The sequence below is a fragment of the Chaetodon trifascialis genome, chromosome 1 (genome assembly GCF_039877785.1).
Source record: "Chaetodon trifascialis isolate fChaTrf1 chromosome 1, fChaTrf1.hap1, whole genome shotgun sequence".
In the NCBI taxonomy this organism is placed as follows: domain Eukaryota; kingdom Metazoa; phylum Chordata; class Actinopteri; order Chaetodontiformes; family Chaetodontidae; genus Chaetodon; species Chaetodon trifascialis.
Genome location: NC_092056.1, coordinates 30,047,008 through 30,071,173, shown reverse-complemented (window position 1 = coordinate 30,071,173; position 24,166 = coordinate 30,047,008). Strand labels below are relative to the sequence as shown.

The 24,166-nt window shown below is 39.7% G+C and overlaps 1 protein-coding gene across 6 annotated transcripts in view; it reads right to left on the bottom strand.

Annotated features, from left to right (window-relative positions):
* celf1 (cugbp, Elav-like family member 1) overlaps positions 1 to 24,166 on the bottom strand; it is a 31,076-nt gene that overhangs the window by 5,520 nt on the left and 1,390 nt on the right. For 2 of the 6 annotated variants that reach the window (XM_070978647.1, XM_070978735.1), the window contains exons 2-14: positions 20,559 to 20,684; positions 11,909 to 12,096; positions 11,510 to 11,592; positions 7,281 to 7,329; positions 6,032 to 6,166; positions 5,273 to 5,352; positions 4,875 to 5,036; positions 4,664 to 4,733; positions 4,277 to 4,399; positions 3,800 to 3,913; positions 2,919 to 3,104; positions 1,414 to 1,434; positions 293 to 436 (exon numbers count right to left, since the gene is read on the bottom strand). In XM_070978647.1, coding sequence (XP_070834748.1) covers positions 293 to 436; positions 1,414 to 1,434; positions 2,919 to 3,104; positions 3,800 to 3,913; positions 4,277 to 4,399; positions 4,664 to 4,733; positions 4,875 to 5,036; positions 5,273 to 5,352; positions 6,032 to 6,166; positions 7,281 to 7,329; positions 11,510 to 11,592; positions 11,909 to 12,096; positions 20,559 to 20,662 — 1,459 coding nt within the window. In that variant the 5' untranslated portion in view covers positions 20,663 to 20,684. The remainder of the gene's footprint in view (positions 1 to 292; positions 437 to 1,413; positions 1,435 to 2,918; positions 3,105 to 3,799; positions 3,914 to 4,276; positions 4,400 to 4,663; positions 4,734 to 4,874; positions 5,037 to 5,272; positions 5,353 to 6,031; positions 6,167 to 7,280; positions 7,330 to 11,509; positions 11,593 to 11,908; positions 12,097 to 20,558; positions 20,685 to 24,166) is intronic. The other 4 variants (XM_070978820.1, XM_070979082.1, XM_070978905.1 and 1 more) reach the window with 4 other exon arrangements.

The following is a 24,166-nucleotide window of genomic DNA, read 5'->3' as shown; positions in this document are numbered from 1 at the left end:
TGGACTTTAAGCGCCCAGTGGAAATTGGGCCTTCACCACCAAAATACAGATAACTTGCTCTGTCCTGCTTCACCTGAATGAACCTGTGCACCAAAAGGTGAAACAGCTGAAGCCAATTTCAAGAAAATACCAAACAATCGGAGTGCTGCTTGCTCTGCTATGACAATAGGGCCTTAAAACTTTTGAGTCAATTACAATAATTTTGACACAGTATTACAACATCCTGGGGGACTGATTCAAATATTTCATTGATCACAAGAAGGCTCATATACAGTAGTTTCCATGAACTCACCAAAACACTTGCTGAGGTTTGTCTGTTTGTCAATGAAGACTTTAGCAGAGATGACATTTCCAAAGGGCATAAACATCTGGAGCAGGTCCTGGTCTCCAAACTCCTGGGGCAGGTGGTAGATGAACAAGTTGGCACCTTCTGGACCTGCCAATCAATAAGTCCCTTTTTACCAAACATTAAACAAAGTATTTTAACAATTTATAACTCAAGAAATTTATCTAATTATTCAAAACATTTTCATGATCAAATTGCAAATTCAACAAATGCAATAACCCCCTCTCCCAACCACCCAGGGATCATGTGGTATAAAATAAATACTGATGTGGAAATGCATGCCAACAGATTAATAAAGTGAGGGAACAAACTGTTTAATATCCATGCATGCAGACTGCTGAACTGCTGAGTGCATGGATTGCTGAAGGCACCTCTTCTTCAGCAGTTGTGCTGTTTTAAACACTCATCTGCAGCTCATTTAAAGCAGTGATAGCAGATGCTTTGATACAGTTTGTTGCTTCTACCTTCCACTGGCTACACAGATATTTAAAAGGGAGAGATTAATGTCACAGTACGGCCACTATCATTAGCCTGTGTTTTTGCTGATTGTCTTGACGATGTCACGATCAGAAAAAAATGATTTTATTTGCAGTTCAGCAGCTTGGCAAAATCTGCTGGTCAACATAGTATTTATATTATAATACATATTAGAAACAGAATATTTATGAAAATATGTACATGAAAACAACTATTTTATGAATTCAGTTGCATTAAAACTCAGAATACAGTAGGTGGTCCCAGAGCAGGAGGGGTGGTTATGGTTTTTATTATTTCACAATTGAGATTTAACATATTTTTTGCCTCTCTACAAGTTGTTATGTTGAATCCATGCACATGGTCGCCAAATGAGAATTCCCACGCTCATATTTCTTCAAACCACATGACCCCTGGGGGGCTTTTCAGTATTGTTTAAGACATTAATAAAAAATAAAAATGCAGTCAAACAATTGCTAACATTAACACAAAACAAGGACAAGCCTTCTGTTATGGACTTGAGCTTGCTTTAAAGTGGTGCTGTTGACATGATTTTAGGAGGCCATGTCTGAGAGAAGGTGGTGACGTCTTACCGGTGCTGCGACTGTCGCTGGCTGATGCAGCAAATTTAAAACAAGACAGAATCCTTAGCAGAAGGTGAGATCAACACACAGCACACACATCTCTACCAACGTGACCGCAACAGTACTTTAAACAAAGTATCACAAAATACTGTAGAACAACTGTCAGAGGTGAAACACTGAGTGAGCTTCCACCCTGCTGTTACTGTTAGCTTTGTTTCTTTTATCTACAAAGGGATTCTATGGCAGCCTACTGAACAGGTCAGATTGTATGAAAAAAGGTACATTAGGAAAAGCAGTCAGTCATCCAACTTACACTTAAGCCTGCAGCTCTTGAAGTTTTTGTTTGGTTATTCTGAGTCCAAATTGGACTGAACTGGACTGAAGAAAGAAATACTTTGACGCATGCTCATACAGTAGTTATATACAGGGGCGCACAGAACTGATATGCAGGTACACATGCATGACAAAATTCAGAAACACATAATGTCCAATTGTTTCAAAACACACCTTTGTGTACCAGGCAGCACCTGTCATTGGTCATCAATACACACTTCTCATCTACATGTGTTTTTCATCAACACATTTGACCCAGTGAAGTAACCTACAGTGAGAGACGTCCAAAAGCAACATTAACACATTAACCGGCTACTTTGGTGTTGTATCACCTACATAAAAACGTCAAATGGAACCTGAAAGTATAACCTGATCATGGAAGTGATCGTGGCTTGAAGCTAACAATGAGTGCACTGACAAGTGGGGCAAGATATGCTGTTAGCATTCACATCCAGGAGACACAACAGGTTTGTTTTTTACAGTCTCAACGAATTTCAATTATCCATTATTTGATAAACACCAAAAGTAAGGAGTACACAAAAGTGGCACAAGCTTTTGTGAACAAACAAGCTAGTGAAGCTGAAAAGTCCAGTTGCCCACTTGCTAAATGCTCTGTGTAATGCTTGTCTGCTAACATTTCGTAAGGCTGAACCTGCACGTCCCGTCTTGCTTTATAGAAGCAGCTAGGAGTGAATGTCGAAGGTGCATACTGATGTGAAGGCAGAGCATGCATGAGCAAACTGTCAGGGAGGAGTTAAGAGCAAAGCTGCTGTCCACTGAATTTTAGGGGGTGATCTTTGATGGATCAGAGCATGATAAAAACCGACCAGGAAATAGTTTACACTGTGTCTGCGTCCAACAACGAGAGTTTACTTGGGACTACCTTGGACTGGGAGGTGCATCTTCATCATCTGCCATGCTGAAGCTGAAGTGGAGGACAATAAGGGAGACACCATTGTGTTTATTAAGACCACGCTATGTATGTGGTGTGTACCAAACACCATCTCCTGGTACTCGCCTGCGTACCTGACTTAAAAAGTTATGTGCACCCCTGGTTACAGACAGCCCCCAGCTCCTCCTGCTCTCTTTACAGCCCTTTATTCTCTCCAGTCACTTCAGCTGTACAATCCATCACTATCTATGTCATCTTCTTTTTTATACTCCCAGCCCACAAAACCCACCTTCCTTTTGGCTGCCTGCTGCTGAGACGCTCTGCTGGGACAGCAGGCTCTGGTTGTACAGGCTGGGGAGGGCAGCAGCAGCGTACTGCTGGATGCCTGAGTAGGCCTGGCTCAGTGCCTCCATGGTGTTTCCTGAGCCATTAGACAGACCTCCAGAGCTAAGGCTGCCATTCAGTGCTGCCATACCTGAAGAAAAAAGACATGTGAAAAGGTAAGCTCTTATTACTCAAAGTGATGATGAGTTCGATACAATAATAGCCAGGAAACACAGTATTTCTGTGAGTAATAAATCATGATCAGTGTCACTCTGTATTCATTTAAAGATAGGGTCAATTAAAGCCTCTAGTAACAGTAATAAACTTTACTTAGAAAGCATTTTTAAAGATGCTTTACATGACAAATGAAATAAAAGAAAACTGTAACGAAATACGGTGGCAGGTATACCTTCTGAATAAAATAGTCTTGAGTCTACGCATTATAAAGGTATTACACAACCAGGATTTAATTACAGGACACCAAGTGCTCTCTCAGCGTATTCATTAATAAACGACCCCCTACTGAGCAGTACACTGTGTGAAATCGAGTCAAATTCAGTAGAAGCTGGCCATCTCTTACAACAACTGTCATGTTACAACGACACAATTCTAAACACCTGGAGGAAGTCTGACTGAGGTATTGCTTTGATTTCTTGCTGTGGTACTCGCAGTATACAACTATGAGAAAGCAAAAGCATCAATGCAGGCAGGTATGCCTGATGGCAGTTACAGGCCGCTCACATCGACACACTGTCAAGACAACCTTGTCTGCCCTACAAACCTTTACGGCAATGACAATGCGTTCTGCCAAACAGTAATCTAATTAGTCCATCTTAGGGTTGTTACCTGCCAGGGAGCCCATGTTGAGACCAGCTCCAGAACCAGCAGCCAGAGACTGCAGGGCCCCCAGAGAAGCCATGGGGTTCACTGATGAGTTGCTGCTGGAGGTAGGGGAGGAGCCTGCTCAGGGAATATTTACTGTTAATGTTCAAATAACCACAGATGCAAAATATTAGACAAAGCTGTGTTACAGTGCCACAGTCTTTGTGTTAGAACTCAGCAATGTCGACATTTTCACACAGGCTGCAATTCATGCTAAAAATAATTAAATATAGGCAATCACAGAAAAAACGTAATTGCAATAGCAATTGCTGTCTATTCCTGGAGGCTATTAGCTATATATTTTTTTTTATAAATTATATTGTTAATACATATATATATCTATAGTATTATAACGTTGTACAAATGTTTAACAATGACAGTAGAATCTCTGAGACTATGCCAACTCTAACTATGAAACAGCACTGCTGGGACTGTTTTTACCTGAGCTTGTTAGTGCACTTAGTGGGCTACTAGACGTTGTCATGGCGCTGGAGCCTGTGGCCGTGGCCTGTGTGGCAGTTGCTGCTGCTGCTAAAGCAGCCAGGTTCTGCATGGCATTAAGACCTGACAGATACACACACAGTAAGGTCAAGACTCCACCCACCTCCTCCTCTGACTATTACTGTATATAAAAACAATATGTAGTAGAGATTGCTGGCCAAAAGGGTGTGAGGCTGGACACTGGGAACTTCATCAGCATCCAGGAGGATGATTAAGCTATTTTGACTGAGATCATTATTCAGCCAAGTACTTTCTCATAGTAAAATCTTAATCCTACATACTGGCATGATATTTCATGGTGAAATGAGTGGACGCATGTCAGTGTACCTGAAACAGGATGCAGGTTGTTGAGCGCATTCCCTGTCGAGGCTGACTGCTGCAATAACTGTAAGTAGAGCTAAAGCCAGGAGGAGATATGAGAAACAATATGCTTAAGTGGGAGTGACAGCAAATTTGAAACTGGTGAAAGTGCGTTGTCAATAGGCTAATTATTAATTTTGTATAAACAGACACAGAAGCCCTGTGAACACACACTCACTGCTAGGTACTGTGGCCCAAGGCTGTTGAGCCCAGTTAGATTTCCCCACATGGAAGCAGCACTGAGTTGCTGCATCTGCTGCTGCAGCTGCTGGGCCATGCGCTTCTGCTCCTTGTCCTTCTGAGTGTCTGCAAACTTCACCACGATGGGTGATGAACAACCCTACACACAGACGCAGGAAATCTTTTGAGCTCTGACATTTTAATGCGCTGATATAAATATATATATAAAATAACTTGCAACTTAAGTGTAAATCAAATAACTGACATTGTTTTAAAAAGCTCTGCTGATTTGAACGATGCTAAACTTTTTCTTTCAATACAAGAAACGATATAATCCACCAATTTTGAAATCACAATATTACATAACATTGATTTTAGCATGAAGTTGAAGTTCACCTCCATGGTCTGGGACTGGTGCATGGACTTGATGGCTGACTGGGCCATTTGTCTTGCTGTGAATGTCACAAATGCACAACCTGAAAGTGAGAAACACAATGTATCATGATTCACATTGATTAACTTCTCTAAAAAAAAAGTCAATTTTGTCAACACATCAGAGTCTTTATCCAGGTATGCGTCTATCTGGATAGCTAGATAGCTAGCTAGATAGACAGATAGATATCTCTAGCTAAATAGATATCTATCTATACACTTATAGACAGGTGAAAGTGGAACAAAGCAGTAAAGTTGTGGGTCTGACAGCTAAACAATGTGCTGTTCAGCAACATGAGGAACCCTTTTCACATTGTCACATTAGGGTTGCAATGATATGAATATCAGAGTTTCACAGTATAACACTATTATTATCTTATTATTATTTTTATTGTTATCAGTTACAATGACCCTTAAATGAAAAAATGCTTCTTTTTTTATTGAACAAATGCTTTATTACAGTTTCAGTAGACATGGTATGATAAGTGTCATTGTTCATACCATCTGTAACAATGTGTCACATTGTATTCACACTGTCATTTGAAACATGGTGATTCTAAAAATGTGAATTACATCTGCTTTAAATAATGAACTTTCATCTCAAGTAAAAAAAAAGCCAGCCAGAAAAGAATCAAGCCACCAATTAAATACAAATCAATTTATTAGAATCTGTGCAAAGGCATGTTCCTGATTATCAACTAGCCTGTTGTGTGTATGCCTTACCACGACTGAGTCCGTCAGGGCCTCGAAGTATCCGGCACTCCTCTATCTGTCCATATGGTGAGAACATCAGTCGGATGTCATTCTCGTTACATTTCTTGGAGATCATTCCAATAAACAGCTTCCTGTCCTCCACTGCTGTATTCAACACAACACAACATCAAACACACCTGCTCTGTGTCAAGACAAATTGTACAATAAAACATTCAACAGGCACATATGTTTTTTGTGGCTCTACTGCAACTTATGTTAATAAAGGTTTATTCAGTTTATTTTCTGAGCAGAATAATATGTCCGCACTTGTGGATACATTTGACAGACCAGGCTTATGTTGCACAGTGAATAAGAAAAAAATCGAACAAAGATCCAATTAAGTAGAACAATCTAATGTCTAATGCCAGGATCAGACTACACTTTTGGTTTGTCTTTGGCACCATGTCAGATCTAACGAGCACAGTGCCACGCGTAGCAAGACTACACGCACGACCCAAACTAATCACAGCACATTTTATCACGCATGAGTTCAGGCAGGTCAAGCAACTGTCAATCAAAGTGACATAGGTGCATGTGATGCTGTGGTCTTGTGTACCAAAAAATATAGAAAATAAAGAAAAAAAAAAGTCATGTTTGTCCTGACTGTACTCTAGAGAGACAGCCTGATGAACGCTCAGAAACATGTCATGGAAGACATGCATGTCACAATACATGGGTATGGAGGTCCAATTGTCGTTCACGATCGGCCACGGCACTGGTAATTGGTCATCCACGACAAAACTGTCTCATAATCAGGCTATTCGTGTAGTTTGATCCAGGCATAATGAACACCCACAACCTCTGTCCCATTCATTACCACTTATGCCTGAATGACTGAACCCTGAGTTGAACCAGTAAATTATCTCAATGTAATGAAACAGTGGCTGATGAGAGCAACCTTTGGTGTGTCACAAACAAAGGTGGGAGTCACTGAAGCATGGCAGTGTGTTAATCTACCTCCCAACTGAGTCACAGCTCTTCCTCAAATCTACCATCATTAAGTCACAAGATGGCATCAGTGTAGCTCACAAATTTGCCATTTCAACAGTGTTGTAATTAAGGATGTCACTCAACAGTTTCACTAAGTCTAATTACATGAACTACTTATCTAATTATGACCTTATTAGGGTTATCATTGTGATTAGAAAGGGAAAGCGCAGAGATGTTTATTAGCATCAAAGGACAGAGAAGACAGACAGAAATGCTTGTAAATTCTTACCATTGTTTTTCTCACTGTCTGCTGGCTTCATCTGGATTGGGTGGTGCATCTGAACAAAGCAACAAATAACAAAACAGCATTCAAAACGCTGACAAAATGCACATCTGAGTTGTATGATACATTTCAGTAATATTGGCAGAGATGCCATGTCCATATTTCTAGTTTCTGAAGGTGGGATCATGGTTGGGGTATAGCAGAAAGAGTCACAGTATGAAGTCGGCCATTTTGAAAGATGGTCTTTACACTAGATGCATATACACACATATACACAATCTACACATGTTTAGATGTTCCTTTGCAAACGTCTTAAACTGAATTTTGTCGAGTGCTGCTGCGCAGTAGTACAGTGCACCACCACCCCAGTATCTGCTAAATTTTCACGAAGGTCTTTTACAGTCAAATGGGGGGTTTGATTCACCTTTCTAACAATCCTTCAAGCAGATTTCTGAAAGCTTTGTTTCCTCAGCTTGACCTGCACTAGGCAGCTGCTCAGTGGAGCCAATGGTTGCTGGTTGTTGGGACAAGGTTTGAGGAGTCATAGTATCTATAAAGCCTTGAGAACTGCATCACTTGGCCTTTTTGTAACAATGATTTTGAACAAGCCATAGCAACATCAAGCTAATTAAGGTCAGAGACCTTGGAAAATGAGAGCTCAAATCTCTCGGGATGTCCAAACGTTTGTATGGTGCGCTTTTCTTTTTCACACTCTGCAGTTGTACAAAACAAAAATAATTCACTAATTTTGTTTCAAATGTTGAAAATAATGTTTCATCTTTAACTTTATGACTTTATGACTGGAGGTCAGTCCATCTTCTACTCACTTAGTTATCCACAGTAACAGAAATTCTGGCCAGGGGTGCCAAACACCATTAACACATTATCATATGTCAGTCCGTAGAAAATAATCTGGACGCAGACATTACCCACAATCACTTGACAATAAAATAAAAGAGCTTCAGTCAAGCCTTGAATTCACCCACAACTACATCAAAAATCTAGAACAGAACACTCTGTTGGACTCTGTCATAAAAGAGAGCAGATTCAGGGTAAATGGAACTGAAAGCTAATAAATATGGACTGAATGTGCAATTCCCCATAAAATACACAGAAAAAACAACATGTGCTGACTTGATTGTGCACAAATTTCACATTAAAAGACAGCTCTACCACAGGCACAGACAAGACATTTTTGTCTGTAAAGATGGTCACTGTGTCAAATTAGGCGATTAAAGTCACACATCCTTGTTGTGAGTACACGTTGGTCTCTGCATTCTATTGGCTGTGTTCATCAGAACAATGCAAACTAGAACTAAATGTCTCAATCCTGCCATTTAATTCTGTTGAACTCATAAAGGTTCCATAACTGCAGTAAATTCCGATTCGTTACAGGGAAAAATATGTCCAAATAGGGAATATTGTTCCCCCTTCGTGTTTTGGGGGGCGCAGGTGTATTACAGGTGAAAGGTACGTTTGGCAGATTTTTAACGACAGTAATTTTCTTGTAAAATCGTATTCACACTGTTTATAAGACACCTGTAATTTAAAAGTGCAGCATTTCATCCACAATAGATCTGATCAGGCACTGGCAGCAGAAACAGCCTTTCCTTTCACTGTATTTCCTTATTGCAGTAGTTTATTCTTCCTGAGACCAAATTAGCTAATTTGAGTGAGCCTCAGAAAAGACAGAACGACTTGACAGACACACCAACAGATCACAAACACAGCTCTAACTACACCAACATCACATATTGTAATCCATGGACTGACCTGGGCCTGAAGTAGGGCTGCACCATTTTGGTAAAACACAACTGTCTCTCATGAGCTTCATGGACAACTGCAATCCTTATTGTGTCCATGCTGATAGAACAAACAATCTGAGTATTACTCATAAAATACAACAAACTCTGGTCTGCTGTTAAGGGCAATAATGAACAAATGTTTTCCTGTTTGTACGGAGTTAAAAGAAGACAAAAAATTCCAACTAATACCCTAATACAAAACACAGAAACCTTTTTTTTCGCCTCCTAACTCTAGCAGATAAGAGTCTAGTTCAGCCCTGTGTGATCCTCTAAGAAAGCACAGTATGTACGCACACACATTTTGTGTTCATTACTGATGAAAAATTAACTGTCTGGCTCACAAGTTGTGATATCACGTCACACTCATACATACATATCTTCAAACTCAGATTTAAGGTGAGCACAGAGAAACTTTCCCCTTTCAGTAGATGACTGAAAACAGCCTTCTAGAGTTTAAGTTTGTCCATACGTCACTCTGCACAAACATCTAAGTGAAGAAACAATAAGCAAAACACATTTTTGTTTGGGAGGGCTTTCAGTGTTTTTCTATTCATCAAATCAAGCATTGACAGAGAAAACAGCTTTTACTGTTAAAATGCTGAACAACTCAGTATGGGATTAAAATTGTTGAACCAGTAACCATGGAGATAAAGACCAAAACCTCACTAGAGGACACTGTTGTACAGATCAAACAACAGAATAGAGAGGGGTGAAAAACCAAGCAAAGGCGAGCTAACAATCCCCACAGAGGCAGAGAGATAACAACAGTGTGAGAAAGCCAGAAGTCTTAGAGTCCTCTATGAAGCAGCACGTCACCACAGTGAGGCCATGAGACGGATCATCCTTCCTGTCTAAGGAATGGTTTCAATTTAAATCAAATGTTCAGCTTAACTGGAGTCAGGCTCAACTGAGCATAGCACACTTCAGCTCCTAGCTCTCAATAGAATGTGCAAATCCAGACAAGGGCCAGCCTCTTTAGACTCTGAGCCAACCCTCAGTACAAATGTCAAGTCGTTTTGATCTGACAAGAAACACAGATCTGTAAACCCTCCACCAGAACTGAACCAGAATCAGACCACAACTGATATTTTGGGGCACGTGTTCCTATACCAGGAGGAGTTCTTCATCATTAACAACAAAAATTACCACAGCGCCATCACTTGACCAATTTACAATTTACTGCACTGCTCAAAGGCAGTGGAAGAGACAATTTAGTGACCTTATTAAAGTTACAGTAACAATTTGGATTGCTTGTATTTACTACCAAGTCCTACAGGACAATGTCATGTGTTTTCCTGCTGGTTTAAGCTCATCCATTCTCTCATTGGAGTGTCCGTCAAGTTGCAGTGTTTTTGTGACCTCAAAATTCAGTGGACTGCAACTTAACTCCCCACATGATACACCTCTGACATTCGCCAGTAGCTGCTTCAATAAAGCCAAATCCTCAGCACAGATGTCACAGGATCAGCTTCACTAGCTTGTCTGTTAGCAATAGCTTGCACCACATTTATGAGCTCCTGACTCATCTGGTGTTCATCAAATGATAGATGATTGAACTTCTCTCAGTCTGTATAAAACACACTTGTGTCTGCTGCATTTTGAACATTCAGAGAAATGCCTTTTCTTCTGCTCTGGTTTGGTTTGATGTTTCTTTGTAGCTGCTTCATGTCTGTTGTTTTGGGACATTTCTCACAGTACGTTATTTCACTGGGTCTGAAGTGTTGATGAGAAACACACATTGACAACAAATGACAGTCACTGCCTTCTTCTGTTGAGTTTTATAGTGGTGGGCACCCATAAGTCTTGCATTAATGCCACCTGCTGGACCATAACAGCGACACAGTGCAAACTATTTACAGCGTCCAACCAAAGTTATCCCACTGTCTATTCTATAACTGCACTGCATTTCGTTGCCTCTGTGTTGCACTCTGACGACGACTATAAGGTTAAATCTAATCTAATCTAATCTAATCTAATAACCCAGAACCAGCTCAGTAGCTGCCTTGTATGTAAAGGCATGTTTTGAAACAACTGAATAACTGTTAGACACTTCTAATTTTTGTCACACATGCATTAGTTTTGTGACCCCTGACAAGAACAAGAAAAAGGAGAAGACGAAGAAGACAAACAGGAAGAAGACAGAGAAGGGGTAGAAGAGGAAGAAGAAGATGGAGAAGATGAAGATGAGGAAGAAGAAGACAAAAAAGAAGAAGTAGATACCAAAACCATTGGTGCTTTGATCACGAACATCAGACCTGCTTGATGAATAAGCCCTCACAATTTACAGAAGACACATAACCCTGTATTTTGATGGTCTGGTCTAGTTCACACTCCAGAATTGAACCTAGCTCTACGATAAAGCTGCAGAGGGCCAAAGTTTCCAAAATAATCCAGCATGAACTGAAAGGGCACTTAGAGACTGTCACCTACCCCTGGAAGAATCTTCATGTTGTGCAGAGCATTCTGTGCTTCCAAGGCTGATTTGCGAGTATAGTAAGTTATAAAACAGCAGCCTGGCAGGGAATGAAAACGACACATGTCACACACCATATTCAACTACTAGATTATACATATGCTACAGGGAAAGTATGTTGTGGTGAGTCTCTCTGTGACTACAAAATCATTCTTTTTTATAACAAACAACAAAAAAAGTGCGACACCATCAAATTTTATACTGAACTGTTAAATTTAAGTGTGACAAATTAGACAACAAAATACTATTGTGGGTGTATTGTGTGTGTGTGTGTGTGTGTGTGTGTGTGTGTGTGTGTGTGTGTGTGTGTGTGTGTGTGTGTGTGTGTGTGTGTTACTATGTTACTCCAGGCTGACCTTTGCTCTGGGGTGGATTCTGGCTGCGGTCTCTGAGAACATTAATTTCATAGACTGCTCCATAAGGCTCAAATAGCTCACGAAGCTGCTCCTCAGACCAGGACCGTGGAATCTGTCCCACAAACATCTTAATGGCATCAACATCTGGTTGGTCGGGGTGGTCCAAAGACCCATTCATCTTCTTCCCACTGCAAAGACAAACACCAGTGCTTTAGACGGAGGCTGCAAACAAACACGTCGATTTCCTATAATTAGAACTGCAACAGTTCAACAATAGCATGCAGAGTTAATTTGTCAAATAGCTGGTTTATCAGTGAAAAATTGTGCAGGGGAAACAAATATAGATATGAAGGAGTGATGGTATGACAGTGTTTCATGTTCCTTATTTATGATGCTGATCCACAAAAAATGAAAGTAAAATATGTAACTCATTGGCTTGTTTTTCAGATTGAAACGACAGACACTTGTTTGTTTCATGAGATATGAATGGAAAATACTGTTCTTGCAACTGCATTCATCACATTTTCTGACTCAGCTTAACCATGTCATGTGATCTGCTACTTAATAATAATAATAATAATAATAATACATTTTATTTGAAAGCGCCTTTCAGGACACCCAAGGTCGCTGTACAGAAAATATACAAACACTGATATAAAATACAAGATAAAAAACAAGATACAATAAATAGGGAGGGGGGACCGTGTGAAGCAGTTTATAGAGAGTAAGCAAGTCTGAATAGATGTACACCTTACACCTTAAGAACTGTTTAACATGGAAATACAGTGTGCGGCCCTAAAGTGACAGTATGGTCATTATTTAAGATAAACCTGGTGTAATTTTATTTATTTATCATTATCAAACAAAAAATGCCTTTCAGTCAATCTCACTAACTAAGTACTGGTGAAGTTTTTCAGGCCCTTTACTTAAGTAAAAATACAAGTCCTGCATTAAAAATGTTACTGAAGTGTATTTAAATTGTATTTGTCAAAAGAGAAATGGCAGGAGGAGGAGGAGTTAATGTGAAAAAATGTCCCCTATGACTGTTACACTACTCTTTATTATATTGTAGATTATTATTACTCACGCATTCATGTAAAAGCAGGATTTCACATGTTGTAGCTGGTTTGGGTGGAGTAGGTTTAGGTGCATCTTGAACTATTTTATGTAGGACTGCAACTATGATTATTTTCATTATGGATTCATCTGTTGGAGATTCAGTGGAGGTTATTCTTTTCCAATCGATTGCTTGATAAGTAAAAATTCTGAACAAGAATTCATTTTTTATTTGTTTGTTTGTTTTTTGTCTAACCAACAGTCCAAACCTCAAAACTATTAAAAACAGCAGTTGTTGAAGACTTGCAGTCCCCTCCAGCGTGAGGTGAGGGAGGAGTAAGCAGTATACAGCAATATAAAGAAGAGCTGTCAATAAAATGGCTTTTTCAGAAATTGTGAATCACTGCAACATGAGAGGTCCTTCAGCATACAGTCACAAATGTGCACATAAAACATCGGTCTTATGGGTCCATAGGATGCCAGATGTTCTCTGTCAAGTAAATTACAAGCACCTTGAATTTTTACTGAAGTGCCGCACTTGAGTAAATTCCACCCCTGCTATCAAGCGGTGCACAGTCTGATGTAGATTAGCCGAGGTAGCCTGCTCTCATCAGATTACTCTGGATGATTTGTACTACCTAACCACGTCCGTTCAGCTTCAGCTACAAGCTTGTTGAAAAGTCACTGCCAAGTTCTCCAGACGTAAACATTTCAAACTTTTAAACTGAAACATTAACATTTCAGCTTTTTGATTTCTTTTATACCTCAATTAGACGTTCTTATTCTTCAGCTTCAGCTGCTTAACTTCAAATGACACCATCTTCTTTCAGCACTTCTACCAATATCTGAAACCCTTTCAGCATTTGGCCTTAAATGTATTTCAGTGTTTAGGAATGGACAGCCCACTTCCTAAAAATGCCTAACAGGACTGGTTCAGTTCATGGTACTATTTATCTGACTGAAAGTAAGTCTTCCACCATCCCTAGAATAAAGAAGACCTTTGTAGTCATTGTAAATCTGTTTGTAATAACCCTACTTTATTTTTTTGTTGACAAAACAAATGACTAATTTAACGTACTGTTGGATTAACTGATGTTTGCCTAAAGCCCTCAGACCACTGATGAGAAAGGCTGCACGCCTTTTACAATAGCTGTGTCATCATTCATCCTTTTCTCTGCTGCTGATGGATAGAAAATCACAGCTGGGCAGCTATAACCTACATAAGCCTGACAGCAGTCATGTCAACCATGCCTGTATCATGTTTTGTCCTCAACAGCACAGGAAATGAGTGGCAGATAGCCTGCTGAATAACTGGGTTTTACATGTATTATGTGTAAGTCAGCAAGATGATTTAAGCAAGTAAATGATCAATGGTCCTATCATTTTCTCCCTAGTCAGTATAATACTGACAGCCTCTATAAAACACAAGCTTGCAGTTCATCTGTTGCTCAATTAGTTTGCTAGTTTTCCATGACGTTAGCTAGTGCCGTGGCTTGTCAGTATGGTGGAAGATTGCTGAAGAGTTGTTCATATATTGTGTTAAACTCATTGTGCATAAGCAACACAATGGAAACGAAGTTGTGACTCACATTTCAGTACATGTTGGTGCAGTTACAGTAAGTGGATTGGAACCATGACATGATTGTTTCTCTCAGAGGTTTTAAGCTATACATGCACTGAAGCACATTCAGTAACCAACTGAAATATATGGAGGAAATGGAAGATAACTATGACATTTCTCTGGACAGAAATTGTTGCTAAATTGGGCCCAACACACTCAAATAAATGTTGGAGAAAGTGTGGTACACAAATTCGCAACCAGAGCCACATATTATCATCTCCTAAATTAAGAATATTCTGGGAAGAGGTGTTTGAGGCACTCAAAGAAGTATTTAAGTGAAATATCATAAATCATATCCAAAGATAGCATTACTGGGTCTACCACTGGAGGGCACTGATGGGAGAGCCAAAAATATCTTTTAAAATATTGCTAACCGCAGCGATTAAATGCATCACAATTAAGTGGTTAAAACATGAACCCTTTATATACAACATATGGACTGTGTCGGTATGGAAAATCTATCAGATGGAGGAAATAACGTACTCCGTGAGAGTCCAGAAAGATCTATTTATTCAAAGGGGGGGGGGCCCTGCCATGGCTATGCTAATACAGTGAGTGACCTGAATCTCTCTACACATTCTGAGTCATCCATGCATCAGTGTCTTCTCATCCCTCCTCTCCATGTAAATTCACACTATTCTATTCAGTTTAAAGTTTAACGTTGAGGCAGGCCTGTTTTTGGAATTACTAACTGCCTCATCGAATGTCTGATCGTCACATTCATAAACATCTGGCTAGATGTGGTCATATTAGAAGGTAAGGGTGGGTTCTTCATCATGGTATATGTAATTGTATATCATGCTTAAAACTTATATCATGGTTTACACTTCACATTCTTTTAAAATGGAAGCTTTAGGGCTCCAAATGAGAACAAAGATGCAACAGAGGTGCATCATCACTCTCACATCATGTGAGAGGGTGGTTAGCAGGCCCAAATCACGTGACCTTGCGAGGCAGCTGGATTGCTACATCACGCTGCCTGCCCTGAAAATATATGCAGAGACACTAAAGCTGTAATTTCCTCATATGAACTCTGGACAGAAAGAGTGGAAAGCAATATACAAGCAAGCAGAAAAGAGTATGAAGCAGCTGCACTGTGTAATGTCAGTTACACACCCGCTCAGCATGGTAGCACTGCTATACTGAGAACGACTGTGTTTAAATGCAAATGGCTGCCATGGTGGAAAAGGTTTTGCCAAATCTCTGCTCTATTTCTACTGTAACACGGTATATACACATCGCCCAACCCTATTTGACGAAACGAGCAGAAAACCACTAGATATGAACATTTTCGGCTTTTTGAAAATAATGTAAATAAACCAGTTGTCAGACGTCTTTTTTAAACATTTTTAAACGTATACTTTAACTCTTACAGTTCAGCTTTTTAGACATTTCATACTCTAATAAAGTACAAAAAACATGTTATCGTTCTTCTTTAAGTTCTTATTCTTCAGCTGTTGCTTTCACTCATGTATTGCTTAAATTTCAACTAAAAGTTCAAATGACACCAACTTCTTCCAGCACCTCTATAGACATTTGAAACACCTTTAGCATTTACACTTCAGCTTATTTCAGCACTTATGCTGTGACCAACACTTTCAGCTGTGACATTTCTACCATACCTCCCATCCATATTAGAGGGAATATTATGCCAGCAGAAATAAACATGTGCACAAAGAGACAAGTAATCGAGGATGAAAGCTGATTCAGACACCATCTCCCTGCACAGACTGCTGTGAAATAAAGAGGCTAACTGTTTTGATGACCTGGCATCCAAGCAAATGACATCAGGTCCTTGTCTTTCTCAAACAACTACACTGTAGTGAAGTAACAGCTTAGCTGTTATGTAATCAATTCAAATGATCACAGTTACACTGATAACACACACATATATGCATGTATGGGGATGTAATGCTATTCAAGGCTCCCAATGGATCGTCAGTATGGCGAAAACAGTGATAATGTGGTTATGATGACTGAAGTGGGAGACACATTCATTGTTTATTTTAGGTTGTTAGAACAGTCAATTAAGCACAGATTTCTGTGTCATTTCTTGGGAAAAAATATGTAAAGAATCCAAAACAGGTCTGCATAAGAAAAGCAAATGATTACAAGAATCTAAATTGGGATCAGAATCTGTAAAGTACAATATTCAACCTTGAAGGAAGACATATGAGAAGAGAACACAACTCCTCTTGGATACAAATTCCAACTACAAGATCTGACGATATTGTTGGGAGAGCTCTTGCTGACACTTGGACAGAGCTGAAATCCAAATTGTTGGAAGGAGTAACCAGTGCTTATTTTACAGAAAAATGGTTCTGATGTCAACACACTAAATGTTCTATTGAATAGTGGGGTGCAACGCAAAGTGTAACAGTATGTCAGAATTCTTTACCAAAGCCTTTCACTAAAGACTAAACTAATTCTGAGAATCAAATTCACTTCATACCGAATGTAAACAGCACATGTGAACGACACAGATACACATCAGGAACTTTTGAGCATCACTTAAATACAAAGAGAAAACAAATAACCAACCAGACACACTACAACACAGCTGCTCATGACTATTACAAATTATTAAAGGACAACAGACCAACCCTTTAGAGCGGATTTCCAGGGACACAGGACAACTCAAGAAAGAAAGAAAGAAAGAAAGAAAGCACACTACTCATAAAGCTGGCCAGAAGGTTACTTACACAGGACTAGAATTCAAAGAGCAATGGTCCACCATCATCTCAGGGAGAAAATCCAGTTTAAAAGAAGCCATGACAGCAAAATCTGTTTCTTTTTCTTTCTTCTTCTTCTTTAAGACGATGAAATTAAATTGACACAGTGATCAGACGGTGGTGGTAAACTCCAGATCGGGCAATTGTTAAGTTCCTGGTGAAGAGTATAACAAGGCAGCCAACGGTGCACAAAAGGCAGAGAAAAACAGTGTGCCACAACAAACCAGTCCACATGGAGATCCCGTCCACTAGAACACAAATACGGCGAACAAAATTTGGCAATTTGGAACCACCTTTGTTTAAGATGGAAGAGGAGCACAAATGACAAACACAAAGTTACAGGCCTTCAGGTTGGCGTTCCAGGTTCTGGGACTGGGACTAACCACTGCATGGAGATCATGGAGACAGAGGGCTGCTGGGATCACTGGGGCCAGAGAGAGTAATGGCAATTTGGGGTCCCACAATCAAAGTGCTGATGATCCACGGCCTTTGTGAACATTTCTCCTAGGCCAGCAGATCTGGCTGCAGTGTCAGATAAACAGGGTGTCAGATTGATGGTGATAAGGCCCAGTGGGCAGAGGGAATGAAAGAGGGAGTGAATAGTGCTCCCCAGCCAGTAGCTAATCCCTGGACTAGCCACACCAGGGGCTAACAATTAGGTTCCGGCCTGAGGGGGGCTGTGTTTACCCTGTTGTCCTACAGGCTGCACTCGTTTGTGTGCGATTTGTGTGTGTAAAAACAGAAAAGAGCCAATGTCAAATGACACTGGCTTTGGTCTTTGTGCACCCCGCAAATGCACACACAAACTCACATGCACATACACACCCACACCAATGAAATGAGCTAAACTTCGGGGACGTATGTGACATAACACTGGACTACAGAATCTGTCAACCTGCCTGCAGGTAGCTGTTGGCTGGACTTACAACCTTAATGCTCCATAGTGTTTCTGATTTCAATTTTAATATATTTCTTTTTTTCTCACACAGATTGGTAACTATTTATTGTGCAACATGCACTCAAACAATCTCTGTGCACTTAAATAATCTCAGTAAAGCATAAACCTCACACAAGTCTGCAAAATAACAAAGCGAACAAAATAACAAGCATGAAAGCTAGAAATCAAGGGGCAGACCAAACAACTGGACTGAGATCATTTGAAAAGGAGGGTCTTCAATAAGAAAAATAAGTGCAATGACCGGTAAAAGGTTGTTTTAAAAAGTATAACAGCAAAAATCTAAGTTTGTGCATGCAATGGGAGTAATTTCAGAAGAAAGATGAAAAGCACGCACTTTCAAGGAAAACCCTTACATCACCTGGTGATTTCCTGTCTTCTTTTAAGTTATGAAAGATTTTCAAAACATCATGCTTCAATATAGAATAGAATAGAATAGAATAGAATAGAATAGAATAGAATAGAATAGAATTAAAAATAAGAATATTAAAAAACTGCATCATCAGTCAAGCTTTTGTTGTTTTTTGTTTGTTTGTTTACATTTCAGCAAATTTGCACTGTGTGAACAGTTCTTGTTTACATGTATCCATGGATGTACACGACGTGAAGTTGTAAGGAGTGCCTTTTTCTGGTGATTTCAAAGTGGGTTTACAGATATTTTTCTGGTTATTCCAGCTGTGTGTGAATGAAGTCTTTGCGTTCTGATCTTACTAAGTTATGACTATGACACTGTAACAATAATACCGTTAATGCATATACATTTTTCCTTACTACCTAAAACTGTGGGTATACACTGTTTTGATTATAGTTTTTTACAACCACAATTACACAAAAGTTGGGACACTTTGTAAAAGTCTGTCAAAGTGATAATCCGTTTTGACATATACTCAATTGAAAATAGCAAAAACATATTTATTGTCTGATCTCATCAGCTTCACTGATGTTTGTACCGTAATTTCCAGACTATTGAGCGCACCTGAAAATAAGCCGCACCAACTAAATTTAGAAAGAAAAAAAGATGTGTACATATATAGGCTGTACTTGTCTATAAGCCGCAGGTGCCCACGTTGTAACATGAGATATTTACACAGAAAGATTTTTTACATTTTTACCGTAAATAAATGTTTTTTTCCAAACAGTGTCTGTAACACAGCAGTAGCAGTGTGAAAAAAGTAGCAGCTTATAGTCCGGAAATTACGGTAAATATCTGCTTATTCTGAATTTGATGCAGCAACACGGTTCAAACAAGTTGGGACAGGACCAACAAAAGACTGGGAAGGTTGTGGAATGCTTCAAAAACACCTGTTTGGACTACGAATGTCAACGGTTAAGCATGTTTCAAAGATTCTAATTGTGGGCAGACCTCCTGCCTTGATAGATTTCTATGCATTAATAGGTGGAGCTTTTTTTATTTTTTTTTTACTAACATGGCGGCCTTTCCCTAGAAATTGGGGGAATTGTTGTTTGATGTATGGACTCTACACGGCCAGGAGCATGATATTTTTTTTTAAGCACATGCTAGACTACAACTATCAAGTATATATAGTATTCACCTCACACTCTCTCTCACACACACACATGCACACACACACTACAAAGCTGTATTGCACTGGTATAAATGCAGATTTTTTTTTCTTAGCACCTACAACATATATGTCTCATGAACGAAAGCTACGTCACAACTACCTGTCCCTTCATCTATGCTGACTGGGACATTCAGTCCAGTGTGCTCCATATCAGAAACAAAATTCACTGAAGCTGACATCCACAGTGTTGAACATCTCACAGGTGGACAGGATAACTGGTGTCAAATTATTACAACAGAGACCATTGACTGTCAAGCAACTGACGTTGTATATCAAGCAAGAGTGGGAAAGAGTTTCACTTTCAAAACTTCCACAATCAGTGTCTTCAGTTCCCAAAAGCTTCCTGTGTGTAGTTCAAAGAAAACATGATGGAACACTGTGGTAAAACTGACCCTGTCCCAAATTTTTTTAGAATGTGTTGCAGGCACAAAATTCTGAATAACAATAAAGTTTACCAGTTTGAACGTTAAATATCTTGTCTTTGATTGTATTCACTTATATAAATGGAAAAGGACTTGGCATTCTGTTTTTATTTACATTTTAGACCTCATCCAAACTTTTTTGGGATCAGGGTTTTAGGTATGGACTGACTGATTGTGTAAGACAGATGTATGGCTGCATGGCTGCTGAGTGGTGACAGCTTTTCTATAACCCTGTTGTTGCCCAAGCATCAGAGAACAGAAGGGAGTTGGCTCCTTACCCCCCTAGTGCCAAGTTGGAGACTTCTGAGTTAGGGAGGGGGAGTGTGGGCTGTCCAGTCTGCTCCGGGGACACATACAGGGTTTCAGGGTCCAGGCTATCCATCCAGGGCCTTGCACTACTACCACTGACAGACACAAACACAGGACCAAGAACACACGAGACAAAACACACAAAACACAATTACAATTAAACACAAAACAATATAGACACAAAAATACACATTTAACAGAGACCCTGAAAACATGAATCAGTAACCCAAGTGAAGCGGCACAGAAGCAGGTGGTAGTAAGACAGGCACATGCAGTGGCATCCAAGACTGATGAAGAAGAGTTATTGAGATCATCCAGCCATCCGTGGTGCCACAGAGACTATGAATAAGAGCAAGAGCATCAGCTCAAACTCATTCAAATGTACAAGTGTAGTGAGAAAACTGCTCTTAGTAATAGCCTCAAAATCAAAGTAAGATACACAGCTGACCATGACAGACAACCAAATGGAGACAATGGGCACAAAGGTAAAAGCTGCAATGAATGAGAGGAGCCTGCTCAAGTGGCAATTGCTCTAAACGCTACAAACTCTATAAAGTAATCTCATACACTATCCACCGAGTCTCTGCACAAGTGATCCCAAATGGCAAATGTCTGTGGGGGTGGAACGAACCAAAAAAACTGATTTTGTTCCCAGATGTGAAACCAATCCTTTATACGACAACTATTGTAATTCTTAATATTCTGATACTGTGATTATCAGGGAAAGGATATGGCTGAGAAAAGCTGGCCAATTTCAACACACTGAAATCACAACCACTACTAATTTCTACTTTTGCTTGAGTGGCGTGGGATCAAAGAGAAACTGCAGTTGACTGAGTAGCAACATACATACACACGCTCCACACCCCCTACACCACCCAAACAGGACATGGCTACCAGAGATCACATCTATAAAATGCTGTGGGATGGGTCCATGGCCCTCAAGACCATGCAGTGGTTCCCCTATGGGCCTGGCCCATGGAGTATCTACTGCAGAAATGACAATTCAATATATGGGTGTTTCTGAAGAAAAGACCAGAATAACAGCCACTGGCCCTTTCTAGCAACTCCATGTTGTCCTACTGGGAGGAAAACAAATTAATATTTGATTTTAAAAAGCCAGTCACAAATTGAACAGTATCAGGACAATGTTGAGGGCAATCACTGGGCCGTAGGCCAGAAACTGATTTTATCTGACAAACAGGTACTAGAGTTGCAAGTATGTCTATTCATTTCAAACATTCAGTACAGGATGTCCAGTTCGGTATGCTGTTTCCTTCCTTATGCTGTGTGACCCAAAGAATTACTGCTGAAATAGTGAGAAATAGCACAAGATTTACCCGCAGAGTTTTGGCAGTGCACCAGTTGTTATCAGCTAAAGCATGCTGGTCTGCTTAGCCAGGTTAGTCAAGCTCAGGCCATGTCAGTATTTGAGTGCCTTAACTGTTACAGAAAGAATTATGGACAATAAGCCACTGCTGAATGTTTACATTTTTAAAAAGAAATGACAAAATAAATGAATATTATTTCCAAAATGTTTTGGTCTTACACCACTATCAGGTATACACTGGTCCACTAAACAAATGACAATTATGGACTAGATGTATCCCTCCAGCAACACTTACTTTTGGTATACCTCTGGCCAGAGAATTTTAAATGATTTTAAAAAGAGTCTAACACGACAAAAACACTGGTGTGAGCATTTTGCAACAGCTACCTACAAGAAAATGAAATTCAGGAAGAACAGTTTTAAAGCCAGAGCAATAATTTGTGAGACAGACAGAATTTCCACAATGCTACAAGTTATTCAAGGTTGCACCTGAATACCCTGCTTGGTCTGCAGAGCATTATCAAATAATGTGGCAGAAGCTGACCCAGCAGCAACCCTGCTGTTCTGATACTGTGGTCACATTAAAATGATTCAAGAGTGTGTATTTTCTAACACAATGCCCTGGTTTTTAACAGACACATTTTTTAGACTTACACTTGTTGCCTGAAACTTAAACTTTAACTTCATTAACTGAAGTTTATTTTTGTGAGATACTCAAAGATTCAGGCCTTTCAGATTCAGCAGCAGCAACGGTAAGGATTCCACAATCACCGTAAACCCTTATGTCCTGCAAAATTCTGAAAAGCTTCTTTTTCTCTCCATTAAGCCTATCGACCCAACTAAAGCAAAAACCTCGTGAGGGTCCAGGGCTGTGAGTCAGTAAAGTAAGAAGACAGTCTTTGGTCACCTAACTGTCTCTGATTGTTCATTGTAAATGTCAACAACATAGTCGAACATACAACAGAGTTGTTGTTATAAACCTGTTGATTTTGACAGACAATGTTTTGCTTATAAAATAATGATTTTATTTCCACAGCATCTGCTGATGAACAGGTAACAGTTACAGGCCGTAATTACATACCTATTTCTTTTTCAGTTGTCTGAAAAGAGATAATTGTGTAAATTAGAGTTAATATACTATGAATTGGCAGTATTGAACTTTGCATAGTTGACCACAGAGCAGAAAGAGACTGACACTGGGCTGGCAGAGTGAGTGGCTGCATCTGGACTCAGCAAAGTTCAGAAGATAATTCTGTCGTCTAACTTTTTCAGCGATCATCAATTTTTAAACATCAATTCAACAGCATTAATCTGTATTTCTTCTTTGTCAGACACCATCGTAACCATAAAATTGTGCAGAACAACAATGCTTCAAATATGGATGTTGCTGCAAAGAAGCTACAAACTGTAAAACGTGGATGCTTCACACATATCTTCAACCCAGCAGCACAGAAGATCTAAACAATCAGCACAGTTTCAAGGTAGACACCCAAGATTACCCCCATCAACAAGCATATGACCAAATGTGAAATATGGTCACAATCTGCCCTTCTGTTCCTGAGTTATGGAGCTGAATAGCGGCCTAAAAAGTGTTTTTGTGGAACATTATGATGTCACAGTGAAGTTGACCTTTGAGATAAAAAATGTCATCACCATTTTATGCTATGAGACATTTGTGTGAAATTTTGTAATGATTTGCAAACAAATTCAAATTTGAAATTGAACAAAATTGAATTATGATCAAAACTTAGTTTGATGTTGTTTGAACTGAGTGTGTGGTCACAGTGACCTTTGACCGCCAAAATCTCATCAGCTCATCCTTGAGTCCAGGAGACTGTTTGTGCCAAATTTGAGGAAACTCTCTCGCGGTGTTCCTGAGATTTTGCATTCACAGGAATGGGACAGAGAGGTGTACATACTTATGTACAGGCAAGCAGATGGACAACCCAGAAACATCATGCCGCTGGCACTGGTGCCAAACACATGCAAACAGACAAAACAGAAGAAGACTTCATTAGACAACACATGCACAGCATTTCAGAAACGCACTGCAAATACACAAACTCACTGCAAGTGCTGAACACAGCTTGGACATACTTGTTGCCACAGTTTATGACTCACAAAAGTATCTGAGGTTGGGTCCATGTCTCATGTTTATGTTTATGATGTAGATTTCTGACTTCTGCTCCTGTTCTACCCTGCGCATATTGTGCTTGAAGTGGCCACTGCTCTCTTTGTTTTTGGTCC